The sequence below is a fragment of the Condylostylus longicornis genome, unplaced genomic scaffold, assembly GCF_029603195.1.
Source record: "Condylostylus longicornis isolate FDR11 unplaced genomic scaffold, ASM2960319v2 ptg000044l, whole genome shotgun sequence".
Classification (NCBI taxonomy): Eukaryota; Metazoa; Arthropoda; class Insecta; order Diptera; family Dolichopodidae; genus Condylostylus; species Condylostylus longicornis.
Window position 1 is genome coordinate 9,355,887 of NW_026578013.1, and position 24,330 is coordinate 9,380,216.

Below are 24,330 nucleotides of genomic sequence, written 5' to 3' on the forward strand. Positions count from 1 at the left end.
CGCTTTTATTTTAGGTTAATAACGAAAAATGTAAATGCTGTTCGTGCACGACTCATATAAAATGTACAACTCTAATTAGAAAAACAACTCTTACAGTACTAGTGCGGTACGATCAAGACTAGCTACCTCTTTCAGAAAATAAGCCCATTTTCATACAAAAATAAAACAACGTCTTTGAAACATAAATCCTTAATATAATTTTTTATACTCTTTCTAATTTCTCTAATTTTTTCTCCTTTCCTGTTATTAAATTAGAAAATAAAGAAAAATTAATTTTCCAAATAAGAAAGAGATACATATGATAAAGGAACGAGTAACATCAAAAAATGAAAATAATGTAATCTAAAGCAGGACTTCTTAAACTGTGCGAGACAACTGAAAGGGGGTCAAAAAATTGTTACAAAAGTTTATTTTTTCTATTGAATAAATATAATATATGTATATGGTTTTATGTCGTTCTATTTATTGTGTTTTATTACGACCGATATCCCATCAACGTTTCCAATTATATATATGTGAAATGAATGGGTACGTATTCTTTATCCTTATTTTATTTACATTGTAAAATAGTGCGATATTACATCTACATCTACGGTTAATATATATTTCATTATATGGAGGAGGGGGTCGTTTAAAATTTCCTAAGCTTGAAGGGGGTTGCTATATTAAAAAGTTTAAGAAGCCTTTATCTAAAGTATGTACATGCGTATGTACCTACACAGTTTTTCTTTCATATTCTGTTTACAATCTACATAATGTATGTACATATGTGTATTTGATATGTAGAAAAATAGTTAAAAAATTATTTTCTCATTAGAACTTCTTTCTTTCTTTAGTAATATAAAAAGCAAAAAGGTTAAATATGGAAAAAAGAACAAAAAAATTCAAATTTTCTTAGTATGTTAATTATATATTACAGGTAACAGATATGAATAGTATGTTAAATATTGAAGTTTTAATTTGCAAAGGAAATGAGTATGTACATATACATACCTACGGACAGTAAATTTAATAAGAAACAGTACATAATCCAGACTACCCATATATTTATCTATAGTGAATTTTTAAAGATAAAGTATGAAATTTTTATATAAAAGCTAATACATAACGAATACATACTTATTCGTTTTATTACCCTAATTATTATATTCACAAAACAATGTAAAAAAACTTTCGGCACCCATTTACGTATCGTATTGGTCAAACGAAAAAAAATATGCAAATTTCTAGAAGATTGAATGAACCAAAATGTCATTTAAGCGAACCAAAATAGCCTTATAAAATTCAGTAGTTGCTTTTCTAAAATTTTGTAATAATTAAATTAAGTTCGCTGCAAACAACCTGTCTTCCTTTAATACATAGATTCCAATTCCTACAATAGTGGAAAACAAAATAATTTGTGTACCTACATACATAAAAAACTAATTAAACTCTGTTTATGAGAAACCCAGATATCCTTTTTAATTTACCTTTTTATTTTCGGCAAAACCATTTTTTATATTGTGAACAAAAAATAAAACAACCTACTTTATTAATAAAAATTTATTGCTTTTACAAAAATATCATGATTTACATTTCAAAAAATGAATATTCCGATGTTTTAAAACTGAACATCAGTACCCACACAGTAAACATTTTTACTTTTTAGTTTAATTATCAAGGTATAAATACATACATGCATACATATGAATGACAATCAAGTATTACATACATACATATGTATGTATGTATGTTTGATAAAATAATAGACATTTTATAAAAAAAAAATGAAGTACATACAAAGATAAAAACGCATTGTGATTTTCATAAACCCTCCAACAAAAAAAAAACAACCACGTTAACAAAAGTTACATTTTGGATGATTTATTTAATTTTAATTGTTCTGTTAATTGCCTTCCAAAATCAGCATGTACTTTACTGAAATTCTTAACAGCGCGTTCTTGTATGAATGCACTTGCATTGCTCAAATGACCAGCAATATTTGAAACAAGACGTTTACGTTCGTCTTCATTAAGAACTTTAGTCCAGAAATCAGTTACTTGGGAGAAATTATCTTCAGTATCGCCACTGCTTATACGTAAAACATCACCGGTTAGCGGCTCTGGAATCTCCATTAATTTCTTAGCACGTGGACATTCAGCTGGCCCACCGAATGAATTTGGATAGTAATTTGGTGCACCACCTTGATTATCAGTAAATGTGGATGGTCCGTCACGTTGATAATTCTTTGTTGAAACACGATATGGGCAATTAACTGGCAATTGTAAGTAATTTGCTCCCAAACGATGACGATGAGTGTCGCTGTATGAGAAAAGCCGACCTTGTAACATTTTATCAGGTGATGCTTCAATACCAGGTACCAAATGTGCTGGGCTAAATGCAATTTGTTCAACTTCAGCGAAATAATTTGATGGATTACGGTCCAAAACTAGTTTGCCAACTGGAATTAATGGGAATTCCTTATGTGACCAAATCTTTGTTAAATCAAATGGATTATATTTGTGAGTTTTAGCCTGTTCATAGGTCATAACCTGAATATAAAATGTCCATGTTGGGAAATCACCCTTTGCAATTGAATTGTATAAATCACGAATACTGTAATCTGGATCAGCGCCAGATAAATGAGCAGCTTTATTAACATCCATATTTTTAATTTTTTGATCAGTTTTATAATGGAATTTACAATAAACCGGTTGGCCTTTTGAATTAACAAGTTTAAATGTATGTGAACCATAACCATTCATGTGACGATAACCATCTGGGATACCACGATCAGAGAACAAAAAGCATACCTTAAATAAATAAAGCAATGTAAAAATATTAAATTAGAAAAAAAAATAAATATATTCTTAAACTTCAATAAAAGATTTTACTTGATGTGTTGTTTCTGGTCTTAATGATATAAAATCCCAAAACATATCAGCATCTTTTAAATGAGTTTGTGGATTTCTTTTTTGTGTATGAATAAAACTTGGGAATAGAATTGGATCACGAATAAAGAATATTGGAGTATTGTTACCAACTAAATCCCAAATACCATCATCAGTATAAAATTTAACAGCAAAACCACGTGGATCACGTACTGTATCAGCTGAACCACTTTCACCACCAACTGTTGAGAATCGAACAGCAATTGGAGTTCTTTTACCAATTTCGCTAAATACTTTTGCAGCAGTATATTTTGTAATATCATGAGTTACTTCAAAATAACCAAAGGCACCAGCACCTTTAGCGTGAACCTAATACAAATAAATTTTATTAAATATAATAATTATTTATTTTTTCAATTTATTAAATGAATTTAATATACATAGTCTTATTAAAATTAAAATTTAAAAATAATTTCAAATACTTACAACACGTTCTGGAATTCTTTCACGATCAAAATGTGATAATTCATCTAAAAGATGAACATCTTGTAATAAAATTGGACCTCTTGGTCCAACAGTTTCAGAGGCATCTCTTGTACCAATTGGTGTTCCAAAACCAGTTGTTACAGCTGGAACATCCTAGAAATAAGATAAAAAAAAAAGAAATAAAATTTCAACAATTTGTAGAATCTCATTTTTTTTTATTTAGTTAAAGTTGATATTGTTCGGCAATAAAAATATGACAAAAAGTTTCTGTATTATACATACATATATGTAGGTATATATATTATATAATAAAGACGAATATAGTGATGAACAATAATAAAGGATTTTATCGCTATATAAAAAAAATTCCATGCAACAAATTATCTCTTAAAATTGAAAATAATAAAAATAGCACCAAAAAGACACTAAACAATTTGAGATAAATTTAAAAAAAAAAATAAAAAACTTATTACACTTGAGACCCGCAGAACTTGTTTACTAAATTTAATAAAAGTATAGTAATTATTTAGAGTGATTAGTGCAAATGTTTACTGAACTTATACTTCAAATAGTTCAATGACACAATTTCAAATCTTTTGCAATTGTAATTTGTAATTAGTTGTTTAATGAGTCAATTGAACTTAACGAAAAGAAGCAAAATAGTGTACCATGTATTTTTAACTGAACTAAATTTTCAACTCCATTTCTTTTTAAAATGCTTGTACTAGAAAGCCATAACCCTAAATTTATAATTAAAGTTTTCTTTTGGTTACAAAAATTACATTTATGGAAGGAAATGCGAAAACAATATTGTTCATACAAAATAATCTTCTTCTCTAAAATCGTGTTTGATTTTTTTCATAAATAAATAATTAAAAATTTATTAGCACATTGTTTTTAACACAATTGCACAAAATATAGCATTAATATAATTAATTAATGATGGTGTGAAAAATAAAGTAAAAATAAATCTTCTCTATTTCCTCGTTATTCAGTCTCGTTCTCTAATATTTTATCAGTTTTGTAATAATTAGATAGCATTAAAAAATTATAAATTGTTTGTTCACAAGTTTAAAAAGCACATACGAATTGTTTAGTTATGTCTAAATATATTAAGTATGTTGTATATTATGTCAAGATTCTTTATTTTTATTTTAAATAAGATTAAAAAATATAATAAATTTTTTTCTTATTTATCACAATTTAACTAATTTTACATTCATACATTGTTTATAAGTAGTAAAACTTTGTTACTGTATGAACATTAATAAATAATAATAATATAGGTAAATGATTTGTTAAAGAGGTGGGTCAAACCAATGGCTTGTAGAAAACACTTGTCCCTTAAAAAAATGGAAATATGCGTTTTTTAAAAACAAAATATCTGATGTGATCAGCACATAACTGGCCGCAATGTATATTGTCTAGATTAGTAAAAGTATTCCAGAATATTATGAAAACGCGTTTTTAACACTTTTTAACAATTTTAAAAACCCTAATAAGCTTTTATTTAGCATTCCTAGAAAAATGTGAATTTGGCTCCTAGTAGAGTTTCATTTTGTAAGAACATCAGAATTATAAGAAAAGTTCGTCAGTAACTTTTGCTAACAACCATAACTCAAATATTAAATTTCAAAAAATTTCATCAATTTGTTCCGTAGATATGGTAAAAAAGGTAAAAGCGGCCACCAGATCAGTTTCCGAGTCTTAATCTTTTCAAAAAATTTATAGATTAATTGTTTTAACACCTCTAATTTCAATATTAAATTGCAAATAAATCTGTTGAATATTTTTTTCAAAATAGTCGAAAGTGTAAAGCAGGCCCGTTGAGAGGTCCAGTTTCCGAGGCCAATCCAGAAGATATATCCCAAAAGTTGATCAATCTGTGTCACAGCCGAAATAAACTTACATATATAATTTCATCAAAATCAGTTCAAATCAGTTGTTACAAACGCGTGCACACACAGACAGACTGACAGGATGCCGAAAATAGTATATTTCTGCTTCCCTACTATGGAGAAGTGCGTTCCCACCGAAAACTCAACATTCAAAATTTATTGTAATCACATAACCTACCTTATTGTATACACAATGCGCTCGGTAATTAACAAATTATTTTATTCATATACTTTCCAATTTATAAATTTATTGCATACATTTAGGATAAGCAAAAAAAAAATTTTTGAAAGAAACATTAACATAATGGTTGAATTAGACGGTTAAGTTCATTCAGTTAGTTAAAGAAACTGTTTATAGAAATGTTAACTGTTTATAGAGATTTCGAATGCTTGTAGTATGGAAAGTATATAAGGTCCCGAAAATTCAAATTTTACAAATTTTGGAACACGATAATATGGGAGGAAGTGAAGGTAGAAATTTAAAATTTTACTTATGATGCACTTAAAAGATGCTTATGGTTTCTTTACAATAAATGGTCGAAAAATAGCACTATTAGCACTTTTAAGTGCTGCAACTTTTAAAGTTAGGGTGTTGGAAAATTTTCTTCCACAGAAACAAATTATCGGGTTATCCAAATATTATCGGGTATTTCTAATTCTATTTAAGTTTAAGATTAACGTTATCATTTCATTTATTCTATCTCAAAGGGTGTAAAAATTTTGTAAACAGACACAACAAGAGGGGCAAACCAAATATCTTTTCTTTTTGGAAAAGATATTTTTACACAATATTACAATTTATGTTTAGATAAACAACTTCAATTCGTGTTAGAATTGTCCGGAGTTCAATTCCTATTAGAATATTATTCGGAATATTAAATAAAAACAATAATATTCCCGATTTTTTATAAAGTTTTTAGAAAAAATTGCTTTTCTGAATTAAAATTTTAAAATCAAAATTGAGTATTAACGGGAACATAAATGAGTTTTTAATGGCACACATAGATACAAATAATAATATTATTGGGTTTGAATGGGTTAAAATTCTGCAATTAATAAAATTATTTTTATATGTCTATTGAAAATATACAATTTAATTTATTGCATATGTTTCTTATTCAAAAATTCTATGTTATAATTATTTATTATACTATTGACATTGGACTATAAATTTTTTTTTAAACATTTGAAACAAAAGTTTTAATTAAATAATATTTCATATTTTTTCATTCAGTATACCTATTTACAATTTAATGTTGCAAAATTCATTAATAATTCAATAACCGCACCACACATATTGCAATAAAGAATAAAAAGTCACAGGTCTATTAAAAATATAATAGTTTGCTATTTAGTTATAAATTAAAATCGATATTTAAAATTTTGAGTAAATAATATGCAAGGTAATTAATACTGTATAATAAAATTACTTTAAGCAATTTAACTATTAATTTTAAAACAAAGAATTGTTTCGGCAGTTCTTTGAACCGCAATAAAATTAAGAAAAATTTGTCATTACCAGTCAAAGTTCTGCAAAAAATTTAGCATTGAAGAAACAGAAAATTTGTCAAAGGCGAAATTCGTAATTAATTTAGTAAAAAAACTAGAACAATTTAGGGAGGAGTGAAGGAGGGCGGAACTCCTTTAAAAGAAATTGATAAATAGGAAAATATTTTGAAATTGAAAAACATTGTGGTTAATCCGCTTCAATTATTAGCTTACCGAGAAAAGTATAAAGTCTATGAAAGGCGAAAAATTTTGAAAATTTTTAATTTTAGTTATCAAAACCTGTGTCTATCCCGAAAAACCTGTCTAAGCCGTATGAAAATTTCGACAGGTTTTACTGTATGTTAAAATTTCGCCAAATTATATTTTAACTATTGAATATTGAATCACCTTGTACGTATATATGAATATAACAAAGAAGGTCCGTGACCATCACTTAATATAATTTTTTTTTCTATTTACTAAAACTATTAAAAAATCAATAATAGAAAAATAAAAAATTAATATTATTTTAATATCAATCAAATGGAACATGCAAAAATAAAAAAAAACTTTCATTATTTTAAACCCAAGGGAAGTTTAACACTTGGAAAATGTGAATTATGAAATTTTTAACCGTAAATGGTTAATACTTGGTATGGAAAATTTTTTTTGTTTTATTTCGCAAAAACAACTACAATTTGTTACAAAATTTATGAAATTAAAATAATAAATTGTTTTAGATGAATAACTTTTATTCACATTGAAATTTTTAAAAAGTTTTAATCTATAACTAATTATTTTTCAGGTATTTATTTCAGGTACATATTTTAGTGACTTAATATTACACAAAAAAAATTTTAATTTTCTGTTAAATGCCTATTTATAGGCAAATAAAAGGAAAAAATTCTAAAAGTAATTAAAAAATTATTTTCAAACTAAAAAAATTCATAAGATTGAGGTTAAAATTTATTAATTATTGTTTTTCTAAAATTAATTTAATTAATTTAATTATAATAAATAAGGTGGTAATTATTATAGGTTCCTCTTTCTTGTTTTAAATTTAATAGTAAAATTAACAATTGGAATTAAAATGTTTTTTTTTTCAAATAATTCAAATTGTATAAATTTATTATTCTGCATTTTGTTTGACATTTCATAAATACAGCGATAAATCGTTCATTCGCATAACAGATATTCGATTTTTTCGAATTATTTCGATTAATTTATGAATATTAATCAAAAGTAGGTCCTTATACCCAAATGAAAAATAGTAGAAGATTTTCAATTATAAATTTTAAAGTTGACATCGTCAATCTAATGATCATGTCAATCACACTATCATTTACAAAATAACAGTTAAATGCAAACAAAGCAACTCGTGCCAGCTGATCGTTTTATAATTTATAAGTAAAAATCTCATTTTTACTAGCTTGTTTTCCTTTTCTACATCAAAGTCAGTCATTTTTAACTATTTAATTATTTTTTGTAAATGCAATAATACTAAAAAAAAATCAAAAATTGACAATTATTTGCATCGTTAGCAACACAAATTGGAATTTATGACGCAAATTTTAGGAAAATTAGATATTGAATCTGATCCGATATTCCTAAAGAGATAGGAAAATTTAATTGTTTTTGCAAAAAAGCAAAAACAATGTACATACATTTGGTTTTAACCTTATTATTTTCCGTAGGTTTTAACTGTCTTACGGTAGCAAAATTTTGAATCTGGAGAATGAAAGCATTCACCGATCATAATTTGAAATATCATTCGACTCGCCTAGTCATTCACTTCGCCGTTTATAATAAGTGTATTAGTATCGAAATTTAAATGTATCATTTTTCATTTTTATGTCAGTTAATAGAATAAATCCAAATAAATTAAATAATGAATTAATTAACTAGGTAAAATTCATTTAAATTTATGTGAAAACCCATAAAAATTTACAAGAGATGCAGAAGAAAAAGATTAATGATTTTCAATGACTTATGTTTTTAAAACTTGTCAAATAAAATTAATTAATCTCACAGATTTTCTTAAACAAAAATTAAAAAATATAATTCTTTTCTTAACCTAAATAAATAAGCTTTGAAATTGTATGTTTGATTATTAAAAATTCATTTCATATACATAATTACGAGTACAAATTTAAACCGTAATAATTACAAAAAGTATACCATTAACATTTCAAAATAACCATTAAAATTCAAATATACAAACATACTCGAATTCCCAGAAAAATGAAATGCACATGTTTTGAAGTGCTCTTCTTATTGTCTTATTGGGCGCTAAAGTAAAAATTGAGGAACAAAAACCAATTTTAACTTTTAATTTTTAAAATACTTTAGAAAACAATTAAAATTTTTCGATTATATTTTAGCAAAAACATAACAATTCTTTTTTTTAAGAAAAATTAAAAATCACAAAAAAATAAAATGAAGCAAAGTTCATAGAGTTCACGAAAAAAAAAAACCATTTTTAAAAAAATGAACTCGATTTAAAGAATGAATTTAGAAAGTTGAAAAAAAAATATGACAAATCTTTTAAAACATTTCTTTAAAAATTAAATCAAATAAATTATCTTTTATAATATTAGACATTAGGTTAGAACGTGTGAGTGTGTCAGAAAACATTTTAATTTTAAAAGTAAATCAGAAAGCTTATTTCATAGGCGGATTTATATAAATATTATGTATACAAAAGTATATGTATGCATGTGAATATGTCTAAATCTTTGAGTTGACATAAAACCCAAAAAAAAAACAAGAAGAAAAATAGTAACAAAACTCTTTTCAAAACGTTAACAACAACACAATCTCAGACTTATACGTATGCATTAAAATTAATATATATATCAAAATAAAATAAATAAAATGATGCGAGATGAGAGTAGAAGAGAAAGGAATTTAAGAAATTAAAATATCTTAAGTCGACAAAATCGACCGACCGATCTAACGTCATTAAGTTTTATATATCACTAAAATATGTTTTTATATTTTTCTTCAACACACGTAAAAAAAAAAGTAATACGTTCTTGTTATTTTTCTATAAAGCTACCATATTAGAAATTTTTTTGAAATTTGACTTTATCACTTCTAAACTTACAGTAAATACACGACTTAATGTACGAGGTTCTTCAAAAATTAGTTGGACAAGAATTGGAACTCAATTCTAAAATTCTTAGTTTTAATTTTTAATTAAAAAAATTAAAAAATTCTTACAGAATCTTACAAAATTTTAAGATTTAATTGTCGTCGTAACTAAAGAGTTATTTTGCATCCAATACGAATTCTTTTTTTAAAGAAAAAATTTAAATAAATATTTACACAAGAGTTGCAAAGATCTGCTTACAAATCTGCTTATTAAAAGTAAAAATGCCTATAAATTGCATCAATTGCAAATCATTTTCTTAATTTCAAAACTTTTTCTAACTATTTCGCACCTAACCACTTTCCTTTCAAAATTTTTACACATTTACGAACATATTTAATAAAAATAAAATATTACAAGTTATTTTAATAATAATTATAAAATCCCCCATTTAATAAAATTCTTAATTATCGAATTTGTATTATGTCGAAGGAATTTATCTACGAATTCACTGTATTTTTAGAAAACTTTAAAATACATACATACATACGTTTTAATTTAATTTCTTATCTAATCTGCATGAATTTGTTGTTTTCAATAATACTCGTATAATAATAAAAATTCAAAACAAGGTGAATTATACTATGTTATATAATTAATTATGGGTAACATAAATATGCATCACATATCATATACATAAATACATACTTAAATACGCGTGTTCGCCCTTTTTTTTTTTCAAATAAAATTTCAAATCAACACAATATTATCTAAATTTATTCAAATACTTAAATATTTTGTTGAAAATAATTTTTAAAGAAAAAATTAGAAATTTCTATAATGAAAAATTAAGATTAAATTTATTTCACTCGAATTATTTACAAAATGGTTCTAACTAACCCTAATCTATGTGACCTTTATCAATTTAGGCTTTTCAATTTGCTAAACTAAAACCCATTTATAATAATGTGCATAAGTATATGTTTTGTAAGAGACTAAGAGGTAGTACTAAAGGTAAGGTAGTACCAATCAATTTGCATGCTACTACTTTACTTTTTTTGCAAACACGAGAATCGTTTCACGAAAATCGAATTACTCGTACATTAAGGCCCCGATTTTATGAAATACATATGTAGTCAAAAAGCATTTATAAACAATATTTAAATTGTAGACTTGTGATTTTTTCCACAATAAAATTTAGCAATATTATTAACAATTAGCGATACACATATGTATGTATAAAGTTCACATGTACTTAAAATTATTGGAATACATGAGAGCAATATGACAGCATTTAATGAACCGGCATTTAAATGTAAACAATTTTTCCTCTCTTTCATTGTAATTTTAGAGATAAAATAACAAAAAAAATTCTTTATTTAAACGCAATTTTTTTTGTCTGTAAGATTTAATGTGTATGGGTGTATGTGCACGAATACCTATACAAATACTTTTTATTAAAATTTTTATATTAAATTTAAAAATTTTATAATAATTTTGATTCTACCTTGAACTTCAATTTGTTATTCGTTAAATTTTGTTATCATTTTTTTAATATTCATAAGATTTGATTATAGTTTTTCTTATATACCTACATACATACATATATTCATTTATGTACATATTTAAATAATATTATATACATAAATGTTCATATTATATAAACAAAATTTTAAAAATTTTAATATAGTATAGCATTTCATAATACAAGTTTAGTAACTATATTTAACACCCACATGCTACAATCATTAAGGTCCGATACTCATAAATTGATCCGCCTTTTTGATGTATATGAAAATTATATTTAAAATGAAGCCTGAAATAAGGTAAAAAATTAAATTTTTTTTAAAAAATAAAAATTTTATTGGAAAATCGATCTTTTTGGAACATGTTGTAGAGTTTTTTTGAAAACTGCATTACTATAGCAGAAAGAATGAACAAGTAGAGTTGAATTTAATTAATATTTGTTTGGATTTGTAATTTTCTTATAGGATGAATTTTAAAATAAATTTTGAAGTAATAATTACAAACTAGTCTTACAAAATTTTCTTGACCTTAGAAGGGCAATCTTTGATTGAAGAGATGAGAAATACAAAAGTAAATTCTTCTTATTTAATTCAACAAAAAAAAATATAATATTTGGAATTAAATTGGAAATTTAACAAAGTATTTTCTTTTTATTAATAAGATAAGTGTGCAACACATATTTTTAATGCTAATTACATTATAGAAGAATTTCACTATTTTTTTTGTTCAGAAGAAGGCAAACACACTTCTTATCTATTGTGTATTTTTGCTTTGATTTTGTTTTTTTTGGGATCTACAATATTTTATTTGTTTTGATATTATCAGTGTATTTGTAAAGAAAAACTTTAAAATTAAATATTTTTTGTATACAAGCATTTTATACCTTTAAACTAAAATCGCTTAGTTTTTATTTAATGAAAAAAATTTTTTTACAATGAAAAATAATTTTTATCATTATAAAAACAAGTACTAATTAACAGAAATAATTACATGCATAAATGTAAGCATGATTCACTTTTGAATATTTCATAAGATATTCATTTTCATTAAATAAAAGTTTCGGCGCGTCGTAGTTAATAATTAAGAAAATTCTCATTCAACAATCATTTTTTTCACAAAATTACATTGTATGACAAAGTTACACATATCAAGATTTCTCATTCAGAACAATGTTTATATAATACTAATGAATTTATTAAATAAAATTAATACTAAAATTCTTAAGTGAGAAAGCGGAATTACTTTAAATTATTTATTCCATGACTACCTCAGTAGGTATTTATTATACATGCTTCAAAGATTCGAAAACTAGTAGCTAAGATAAACCTAAAAAATCTAGTAAATATCAATTTTATGAAATAAATTATGAAATTACTTTTACAATTTAATATAAAAAAAAATTGTCTGTTTAGCAATAAAAGTAGTGACACAGATTGAACTTTTCCATACTATTTTATTTTTTTTTTTATTATATTTGGCTTATGAATTTTTAATGTAATTGTTAAAATGTTTTAATTAAAAATGACGCAAATTCAAAATATTTTATATTCTATTACATATATTATGAGCTACCAATGCGTATACAATACTAATCCGTATAGGTACTCAATATTTCATATTAAAACTTTTACATATTTCATATTGTGATATCCTACAAAATTTTTTCTAAACTCATACATCCAATAATATTTTAGTAATAATAATAATTATAATAGTGTTTTTGTAAAATGAAATGCTATAATTAAATCATTACTAATTAATTAATGGATTCTTATATTTATTTATTTTTTTCAAACATATTATATTCAACTCAAACATCCTGTAGCAATTAAAATTATTTAAGACGTTAACACTATAGAAATATTAATAGTTATTGCACACAATACTCTCTTATGTAATTCAGGTTGATTATTTAATTTATGAAATAGTGAAACTCGAACAATTAAATTACAAATTTCTATAAGAGGAATGAATTATTTGGTAAGGCAATGAAATTCAAAAAAAATATTCAGCTCTCCTATCATGAATTTTGTTCGTAGGTCTGAAATTTAATAAATTACAAATGTTATATTGTCAATTCCGAATAACTAGAATTCTGCTCCAAATAATCGTAATAAAATAGTTATAAATTACGTTCGTAGTAAAAAATAAATTTAAGAAGCAATTCAAATAGGACAGTCATTTTAAATTTTTAAGTCTTGAATTATTTTGTTTAATAGCGAAGTTCTTCTAACACAGCTACCATTAAGGGAAATGAATTCACATTTGGTAAAAAAATCACAATTGCTAAAGTTAGACAATTTTAAAATAAAATACTGTTTTCAACACTCGGAAAAATGGTGCTGCAATTGATGATTTAAAATCTCTTCGAGTATGAAATTTGTAATCCTAGGGCTGACTTTAAAAAATTTTTATACAACTGGTAGCTTAGTTGAGTTTGTAATTTGTTTGCTAAAAATTAAAGATAAAATTTATAAACAAATAAAAAAATATTTTAAAAATTTCTAATACGAAAAATATATATGAAGCTCAAGAATCTCAAATCATTTTAGAACGTATAAGAGTTTTACAAGAAATAGATTTCATTTCATATTAATGCACTATGCAAGATCCACTATACGTATATCCCCGTTTGCATCACTCTTTGTAATTAAAAATTATCGTATCGGTTTCGATTATACAATATGTAAATATTTCTAACTATTGATTAAATAAGTAAATTTGCTCAATTATTTAAAAGAAATAATAATTATAAGAGTTTTATAAATAAATTAAAAAAAAAACATTGCAAAATTAAATTTCTAATTTTTTACACAAAAATGAACTATTTATATTAATATAACATTTATTTATGTATATATGTATGTATATACAATATTGATCTATAAACTGAAACTATATAATATTATCGGCTTATTATATAAGTTTTCACTCCCCATTTTGTATAAACGCATAAATATTTAAAAAAAAATTAAAACTGATTGTTATTATTATTGCTTTACTTGCTATGCTAAAAAATAAATAAACAGCTTAACCAGTTTTAGTTTGAATATTTTATTGATATTCTTTAAAACATACATACATGTACATACATTCGATCTATTTATATATACATATAAATTTTTAAATATCAGTTCATAAATAAATAAAGTCCATACTGTTATACATGTATACTCAGGTATTTTATTTACCTGATCAAATCTGCATATTAACCTTTTCAAAAGTTCTCCATCATATCGTATTATATGTATATATAATGCTATATATGTAAACTTATGTGTGTGTGTATATATAAAATATTTTAATAAAATTCAAAACAAAAATAGTGAACTTAAATTTTTGTATTCCTTTCATATCACTACAAAATGCATTTGTGTTGGAATATAAAAAAAAAAAGTGCGGATATTATATTTAAAAAAAAAAACAAAATAACACTCATATATGGACAATTAATGGACACACATGCTCACAAAAATTATAAGTGAGCTATGTTTAGCTATGGCTTTCTTGTAAAATATCAACACACAAACTGAAAATATTTTAACAAATACAAGGTGTCAACAACAAATTTTAAACTTTTTAAGTGATTAATATTTAAATTGAATGAGACTGAGAATTTTGTTCCAAAAAAAATGTAGGTACATATATATAGGTACATATGTTCATTAACATACTGCAAGCATAACTTAAAATCTTAACCCCACTCAAATTTGAATTCAAGCACAAAAAGACAAATCTTATTATTGCTAATTAACTTTGAATAATGAAAATTTTCTTTAAGTAATAGGAATTTGAAAATTGCAAAATTTTTCAGCACAAAATTATTGCCGCAATGATATTAATATACTAAATCATCCAGTAAATCATGAAAACTATAGAAAATATTTTAACAGAAAATTATTCAATAGAAAATATTTTAACAGAAAATAATCCGCCTCTATTACAACAATTTAAATTATATTTTATTATCATCACTCATACTTATTTTGTGGATCACCTCGTATAAAAGAACTTTTAAATAAAAAATATTCTATGATAAACTTCAAACCTAATATATTTTATTAAAGAATTTTTAATAAAATTGTTATACACAACAATACATCCAATAACTTCAAGACCAAATTATTTGCATAATAACTTTGTAGTAGTCTCATATTTTAAAGTAAAGTAGGTCTTCACTATTTTATATAGAAAAAATTTCTGAATTCTTTATTGTTACCTAGGCTGGGGTATAATAATCTAACGATTAGAAATGTATGTATGTATGTATGCACGAATATACATACATTTTTTTTTTAGTTTTTTGAATACATTAAATTTAAATTTTTTATACAATATAATTTTTATTTATATTTTATATTTATGGGATATTTTTTAAAGAAAAAAAATATCGATGTTGTAGAAAGTTATAATACTAACAGAGAAATTACTCAATTTTCAATATAGAAATGGCGATATTTATAATTTATTCAAAATTTATATTGTATTGTTTTTGCATTTCTCACCGGATTCTGATAGTTCCTTATAAAAAAAAGTGGACTCTGTAGCTTCGATTAAATTTTTATCAACTTAAAAAAAAACAAGATAAGGAAAATATTTTTAATTTTTCCGTTATATTATTAAAAGTAAATAACAATACTTCTGTGAAACTTAATTTTTTAAAAAATGACAAATTTCAGGATGATGTGAAAAGAATAAGAGTATGTAATTCGCTAATTATACGAACTAAAGGTACTTTTGCCAAAAATGATGATTAAAATGTCTAAGACCGTCATCCCAATATGTAAAATCTTTGATTGATCTTGAATCTTTTGACCATGTCAAATTACGTCATTCACTTTTGAAAATAACAATTTTTTTGAAAATAACAATCATCCACAGTAAAGCAGTTCTGGCAATTGACATTTCAAAAATTATTCAAATAAAACGGAAAATTTTAAAATACCAAAATTAAAATGTTTTCTTCGTTATTCATTTTATCACATATAAAAAATGCCTTTATGCACCAGTCTTGAAAAATAATGAAAAAAATGCAAAAAATTTGGCAACGTATATTAGAAATTATGACGTGTACGTCATGTCGCTTTGGAATTCTGCAAAATGTCCTAATACTAAAATCTCGAGGTATAATAAAAGACCATGGCACCTATGTACATACATATACATATATGAGAAATTAATTTTTAAGTGTGGACTCCTTGAAAATTCCTGTATAAACAATACCATCTTTCATCGTTCTTTTAATGAATAAAAAATTGTTAATGATAATTTGCGTAATATTCAATAAGTTGCTCATTATACAAAATAATACTTATTTAGTTCATGAAATTTTCATTTAATTCAGCCTAAAATGAACAGCATTAGAAAATTTCGATATAGACAAGAAATTAACGTGACACTTCTTAATTCCCGAATAAAATGTCGGAATAGTATTCAAAACGAAATATTTAAATTTAATCATACAATGTTAATAAAAAAAATTATTATTTTCTCGTATTTAATTTTTCATGGTGCATTTAGTATTGTATGTATGTGTGTATATTGCGTACCTAAAATAAGATCAATAAAGCAGTTAACAAATACTCACAATAGCTTAAAAGAGAAAATCAAATGAAAAAATTAAACTTCAAATCATGTAGCATGCGGACTAATATAAAACAGAAAACTAAATTGCATAAGTTGCAGGAAAAAAAAATAATAAAAAAAAAAGTTATGAAGCCGGCTTTTCAAGTATCTTAAATTTTAATTTGTTTTTTTTATTTTTTTCTTTTATAAATCAATTCTTTTCAATATATGTACAAACTAAGTTTTTTTTTGTTACTTGTTGGATTTTTATATAAGTAACATTACAACAAGTTCATTGATCTGACATAATTAAATATAAATGTAGGTAGATACATATATATATATATATATATATATATATATATATATATATATATACATATATATATATATATATATATATATATATGTATAACCAATTCTGAATGTCTCACCTTCAATCATTATGCATTTGAAAAGTTAACCATAAAAAAGATAACAAGAAATTAGAGAAACAATAATAAAAAAACCAGTTGGCATTTTCTATTGACTAGTACTCGTATATTCTTGAAACCCAATAAGATTTGTCTCAAAAAATATGATTTTCTATTTAAGAATTATATAATTTTTAAATTCGAATTGGAAAGAAAATTTTCCAACTTATATAGCAAATGAATAAAGTAAGTGTTATGCTCAATAATATTTGTTGTTGGAATATTTACTTTCAAATAAAATTTATTATTAATTCGTAGAGGGAAAATGAATTTATAAATCCAGTTTAGTTTTTGAATAGATGAAAATTGATATTGAAAACTTAAAACTTAAAAAAAAAATTTAGGTGGATTTAAGAAAAAAAAATGAATTAATTAATGTATTAATGACGATGATGAAAGTTGATTTTGTTGTTCGTTAGATTATTAACATATAAATACATATATATATATAGATTATTTACTGCAACATTGACATAACTCAAAATTTGAACATTTGAAAAAAAAAACGAAATGTTGGAATTAATATAGTTTTCTCTTTATAGCATTATTTTTTTGCTTTATTGTAAGCAACAATTTTCAAGCTATAGAAATGGTGTGTTTTGCACAAAAAAGAAATGTTTTATCCACTTATCTCTGTATAAATAGCTCAGAAGTCTTATTTTTTAAGTTACATTACTGTTACAGCAAATGGGCGATATATAAATGTTTAAAAATTGAAAGCAAATCGTTAACAATAAGAAAATGGGTAAGTTGAATTTTTAGAATGAAAAATTTAATTTTATCATCCCAATTGTTACTTTGTAAATAGTTGCATATAGGACGTAGGATTGTGTGGGCCTTGTTATAAAGATTTTAGTTTTAATTATTAACAGTAAACAGATTTTCAATATTCTTGTTGGTAACGTTATAACATTAAATTAAATTAAAATGCTTAGGAATAATGTTACTTTTTAAAGGAACGAGAATAGTTCGCTCTTAGTTATTATATTTTTTCTTTCCTTCTCTATGTATTAAATTTTTCTTTACTAGCCCAACATGTACAAACGTTTATGTACATACATATATTGTTTTTGCGGTTTTTCTTATATGGAACTTATTGTACAAAGTTCATTATTTTAAAAAATAATACAAAATATATTCATAAACATTACTGGACTATAATACGACTATATAATGAACTGAAAACTAATAAGGATAAATTTATACTTTCATATAATTATTTATTATACCTAGATTGGTAGGAGCCTACCCATTTTAAAATTTCATTAATACTTATATATTAAAAAAAAATTATCAGCTAAAAAGAAAAAAAGATCAAATAAAATTTAATATTTATTTGATGATAATGTGAAATCTTTAAAAAATTCTATATTAAGATATGAAAAAAGAGTTATTAAAATAACAAAAATTATAAATTTTAATTGTTTTTCTAAGATAACTACATAGCACAAAATTTTATAGAAATCATATTACAAGTATAACAAGGTTCTTAGGTATTTATGTAGGTAGGTTCATATTTATAATTTTAAAAATTAACGATAAGATATTTTGCTTTATCACCTTAACAAATACTTATTATAATTGAAAAATAGTTTATGAAATCAAGATAGAAATTTATTAATTTTTTTTGTTTTTTTTGGGAATGCATGGTGATAATTTTGTTTAACTGTTAATAATTAATTAAGTTATCTGCATAAGGTTATAATAATTTTCGAATTATATAATATGCAAATTTTTTTCATAAAAATAATTGAACCAGCTTCACTAACGTATCCCTTATATTCAATTACTGATAAATGAACCACTAAGATTCATTTTAAAAAAAAATAAGAAATTAATTAATTTCTTAAAATATTAAAAGATCATGTAATGTTATTATATTCATGTTAACTGTAGAAACTTAGAAATACACAAACAATACATGAAATAAACTTTCGGTTTCAATATTTATAATCTTAAAATTAAAGTTCAAATACTTAGAAACTAATTGATAAAACTTAATATTATAATTCGTATTTGCTTGTTTTGCTCACGATTTAATGTTAATATTAACCGAAATAATGTTACTTTACAACTGTTTTTTTGCATGACTTTGCTTACATCACTTTTATGCACAGTTAAATAAATTACAAGTCATGTTATTTTAATTCTATACTGTAGGTTTTATATTTAATGTCATCTCTTACATTTAAATAAAATGGGTCAATTAGGACAAAAAAAGACTAGGAGATTTTCCACTTCGTTTCTATAGGAATGCTATATTTGTAGTGCTACATTTATAATTTTAATAATTATATACGTACATATATATTTTAATGGCTTATAAGTCCTTTCAATAAATTTAACACTTTTCTCGAATTAAATTATGCATATTATATTTTTTAATAAAATTTAATTGAAAACAAAAATGTAAATAACAACAGACCTTAACAGATTTTTTATAATCATTGAGTTGATTATCAGCAGTATCACGATTTGCCATTTTGTTAATTAATTATTAAATGAACAACACAAATTAATTATCCAAAATATTGTAGCACGAAAAATTAATATTATAAGATTGAAAACCACTTCGTATTAAACCGAACTTGTTAAAATCTAAAATATTATAGAAATCCACCGGCCTGACTTTGTTCTATTTATACAAGTGAAAATAGTTGTCAAAATAATTTGCAGAACTGCACAATTTATGACACTAACATAATATTGCCAGTATTGAAAATTTTGTAAAATTTAATTTTATATTTATTTTTTATTAATTTCAAGTCAGAAACTTAAAGATGCTAAATTCAATGCGTAAGAAAAAAATAAATGGCAAAAAATATTCATTTTGAGTTTTTTATTTTTTGCCAAAAATATTACTTGAATAAAACTATATTCGTAATGAAAGGAATTTCAATTTGCTTCAAAAATTAAAATGTCAAATGAAATCAAAATAATTAAATAAAGAGTTGTGAACGGCAACGCCAGACGTTTTCCATTATTAACTCAGAAAACAGCAACCGGCAAAATCAACAGTTCAGTATTTTGTATACAGTGTCATGCCACACAGCCATGGAAACACCGGATGTTTGAAAAAACGCCAGTGGTAATATAGTGAATTTTTGGGCTATTTAGGCGTAATTTGCTTAATTCTGGGCAGTCCCTTTTGCCGTTTACAATATGTGTATTCTACATGAATTTTGACATTTTGCCGCGAAAAATTGCTCCTGTTCTGTTTTCAACTTAAACAATAGTCCTATTAAAAGGATGAAAATAGGGTCTAATGTTTCTTTTTTCTTTAATGGAACTTTCTAAATTCAAGATAGAAAGTTCAAAATTCTTTTGAGTTCATATGGTTTAGACAATCCGTTACTTTAGGAAAATAAATTAAAAGTTGCAATAATACTATTACAACAGATTCCTTAAAAGAATATTGTAAAATATGAACCGAATTTAAAACTGAAACAAAAAGTCATTATTTTCTATGGAAATTAGATAAAAACAAAGATTTTTTTCGTGCAAAACGATTAAATATCTAACTTATCACAAAAATACTTCTTATTTTTCCATACAAGAATTTTTGGCGGGAAAAATTTTCTTTGACAATACGAGTAATATATTTAAAGAAATATTTTTGTAGTATAACAGTACTTTTTTTGATCCACCTCTAGTAATTAGCTGTCATAATTTTTTCACATGTTGCTAGTAAATGTCAAATCGTTCAAAAACCAAAATAACAATTTGAAATTACTTCAAAAAATAATTTAATATTAAATATAAGTCCTTGTTAGTCACAATTATAGAAATTGTTATCAAAAAAGTTATGAATTTTTTGCGAACAATTCGAAATCACTGGAAAAAGACGACCTTTTTATCCTTTGCCATAGCTTATGGCGCTAAATATTCTAAAGACAAATATGAGTAAACATGTAAATTTAGCTATCTATATAAATCAAGTTAACATTATTCAAAATTTATAGAATAAGTAAAATGATGCGTGGTTATTGTGAGGAAGCCTTAAAATATGGGGACACAATAATCGGTCCTATAACACCACCTAAAAAGTTATTGGTTTTGCTTAATCCAGCTGCAGATAAGCGTTCTGCAGAAAAAAATGTAAATTAAAAATGCAGAATAAAAATATTTGTATCTATAATTCTATCTATAAATACTTTTTTTTAAGTTTCAAAATTATTGTGAGCCAATACTTCATTTAGCTGGATATCTAGTTGAAATAGTTCAAACCGATTCAGTCGGTCATGCAAGACGTTATGTTGAAGAGGAATTAAAGAAATTACCTGACGCAATTATTGTAGCTGGTGGTGATGGTACTATATCAGAAACAATTACTGGATTATTAAGGAGGAATGACAAGCAATTATGTCCAGTTGGTGTATTGCCATTAGGTAGAACAAACGAAGTCGTGTCAAAACTGTTTTATGCCAATCAAAACAATTATGTTGAAGAAATCAAGTTATTAGCCGATACAGCTATTGCAATCATACGCGGAAAAACGAATAAACGAGATGTTATTAAAATACAACCTCTCGAAGAAGAAGTTATAGAAAATTCACCCTCAATAGAAAATCCTAAACCTATTTATGCTATGGGCTCGCTGCAGTGGTAACTATAAAACTATAATTTAATGTGTTACTTAATATTAACTTTAATTTATTTTTGGAGGGGAGCATTTCGTGATGTAATAAATTTAAGAGATCGTTATTGGTATGTCGGACCCTTACGAGAATATGCTGCTCCACTTTTTAATGCTTTTGGAGATAAATTAACATGGGAATGTAAAGCAAAGTTATTGTATTCGCCACCATGTTCCGGCTGTAGTAATTGTCGAAACAAAAATGAGGAAATAAACAAACACAAACGATGGTGGTCTGCTTTCGTTCCACGTTTTAAATTAGGTCATCAAACAGGAGAAATAGATTATTCGAAAATAATTAACATGGAATGCAGTCAACAATTTGAACTGGACATTAATCCAACTGAGCTTATTCTGGAGCCAGATCTTGAGGATACCGTGTTATCAAAATTAACACTAAAAATTAAGGATGAAATAAGTTCAGGATTTGACTTTATATCGGAGAGTTGGAATAGGATTAAAACAAATGAAAAAGGTGATAGAAAGCTATTAGAAGGAAGAACGATTACGTTAATGCCCGAATGTAAAGATGATAAAGAAAAATTTTATTATATAGATAACGAACCTTTTGAAATAAGGCCAATTCAAATTAGCATTGTACCTAAAGCAATAAATATGTTTGTTTTACAATAAAAAATTAAAAACCTTGGTTTAGCATAATATTTTACTGTTTTTTTTTAAATGCATCTAAATTTGTTTTGAAAACCAATTAAATACTATGTATTATTTAACTTTATTTTTATTCTACAAATTACAAATTAAAACGAGTAGATCAATTCAAAAACAAAAAATTTAACAGAAAAATTAAAGTTTTAGCATGGATTAAAAATTAACCTACATATCATGTTTTATACATGTATTATATTTCATATACTTTACTAGATATACGATGCATATATACATATATAATGATATATTTTCACATTAAGTTTAGGATGATCCGATTTTGCAAGTTTTACTCTAAGGTCCTTCGGGACCACCAGGAACATGGTCCTCCGAAATAGAATTCATAATATAATTTGTAAATCTTGGACCAAGCCATAATATGCAAAGTAAAACTGATTCTAAACATCCTAATAGCATACCAGCTATTACATCTAGTAGATGATGACGATATATCAATAAACGCGATATTGCTACACTAAATGCCCATGCAAAAAGTGGTGGCCAAAAAATCCATGAAACTGGATACAACCATGTGAAAAAGCATAATAAATAAAATGCTCTGGATGTGTGACCACTAGGAAAACTGAACTTATCTGGGCCAATCGTAAAAAAATCATCTACACATGGGCGACGACGCCTTGTTGCTGCTTTTATCAATGCAACAAATATTATATCAAGTATTAAACCGAACATCATATTTATTTGCATTTGATACAAATTTTTATCGTCAATCATCCAGCAAAATGCTAGCCAACCAGCTAACCAAACAATGCCGTGACATGATATTTCTAAAAACTTACAATGCGTTTTCAACGATCTTACAGCTACAAAATTTAACAAAAAAGATACAAATGCTTTGGTGGCCTTAACATCGTATTCTAAAAGCCTTTGTAAGGCTGGTGGGAGTTGTCGCTTTTCAAACCTCGTTTTTGGATCGAATTCTGCCTGCAAAGAAAAAAAAATTAATATTTTTTTGTTGGCTCAAACGATGATTCATGTGGATTAGCATAACATTAAATCAGTCAAAAAAACCACATTAAATGTAATACTTCAAAAATATTTTAATTATCGATAAATCGCACATAGATATAGAAACACTTAATCTTAAGTTATTTTATTTTGCGGTGCAAATATTTATTTTATTTAATGTAAACAGTAACTTCTGATATTTATAATTATATTGAAGCAACAAGAATTAATTATTGTAAATTCAGAAATTTGTGCACAAATTATCTTGAGTTCTACATAAGACTTAAAATGGTTGATTATTGCAAATAATTATGGTGTGAAAATTTAAACACTTACCGATGGCATCTCTTAAATAAAATAAAATAAAATTTAATATATTTGCCAAAAAAAGGTCATTAGCTGGCCTAATATGGTGTTCTTTCCTGGTTATTTGTACTTGAATAGATAGACGTATGAAATGTAAAAACTTGACTGCGGTCTGCGATTACCAAACAAATATCAGCTGAATAAGAACTTCAAGCGTCTTAGTTGTCATTTTGGAAAAAAACGAAATTAATATTATCATCCCCTCTAAACACAATCAAATCGCTTACGCTAGCACAAAAACTTTTCAGAAAATAATATAAGTGTCTAAATAAATGTCATATCCCGACATTGATAG

At 24.8% G+C, this 24,330-nt stretch overlaps 3 protein-coding genes across 3 annotated transcripts; 1 reads left to right on the forward strand and 2 right to left on the reverse strand.

Moving 5' to 3' along the window:
• Window positions 1-1,523: 1,523 nt before the first annotated feature.
• Window positions 1,524-20,006, reverse strand: LOC129610474 (catalase). Its single transcript, XM_055523080.1, has 4 exons — window positions 19,824-20,006; window positions 3,357-3,509; window positions 2,874-3,239; window positions 1,524-2,792 (listed from the first exon to the last, which is right to left on the reverse strand). The coding sequence occupies exons 1-4, from the start codon at window positions 19,878-19,880 to the stop codon at window positions 1,848-1,850; spliced, it is 1,521 nt and encodes a 506-aa protein (XP_055379055.1). The 5' UTR covers window positions 19,881-20,006; the 3' UTR covers window positions 1,524-1,847.
• A 1,152-nt stretch (window positions 20,007-21,158) lies between these two features.
• On the forward strand, window positions 21,159-22,696 carry LOC129610422 (acylglycerol kinase, mitochondrial; the record flags this gene model as incomplete). Its single annotated transcript, XM_055522990.1, has 4 exons — window positions 21,159-21,301; window positions 21,361-21,496; window positions 21,564-22,003; window positions 22,064-22,696. Coding segments are annotated over 4 exons (1,323 nt in total), but the record flags the coding sequence as incomplete, so codon positions are not given.
• Window positions 22,697-22,748: 52 nt separating this feature from the next.
• Window positions 22,749-24,165, reverse strand: LOC129610236 (polyisoprenoid diphosphate/phosphate phosphohydrolase PLPP6). Its single transcript, XM_055522721.1, has 2 exons — window positions 24,006-24,165; window positions 22,749-23,645 (listed from the first exon to the last, which is right to left on the reverse strand). Exons 1-2 carry the CDS (start codon window positions 24,012-24,014, stop codon window positions 22,995-22,997), a joined length of 660 nt encoding a protein of 219 aa, XP_055378696.1. The 5' UTR covers window positions 24,015-24,165; the 3' UTR covers window positions 22,749-22,994.
• Between the last annotated feature and the right edge of the window lie 165 nt (window positions 24,166-24,330).

Bases quoted from the DNA above. Each gene is read 5' to 3' on its own strand.
- LOC129610474 (XM_055523080.1), bottom strand. From the start codon at position 19,880: ATGGCAAATCGTGATACTGCTGATAATCAACTCAATGATTATAAAAAA. The intron at 3,510-19,823 runs GTCTGTTGTTAT...TCTTATTTCTAG, and splicing joins ATTATAAAAAATCTGTTAAG to GATGTTCCAGCTGTAACAAC. The intron at 3,240-3,356 runs GTAAGTATTTGA...TATTTGTATTAG, and splicing joins AAAGAATTCCAGAACGTGTT to GTTCACGCTAAAGGTGCTGG.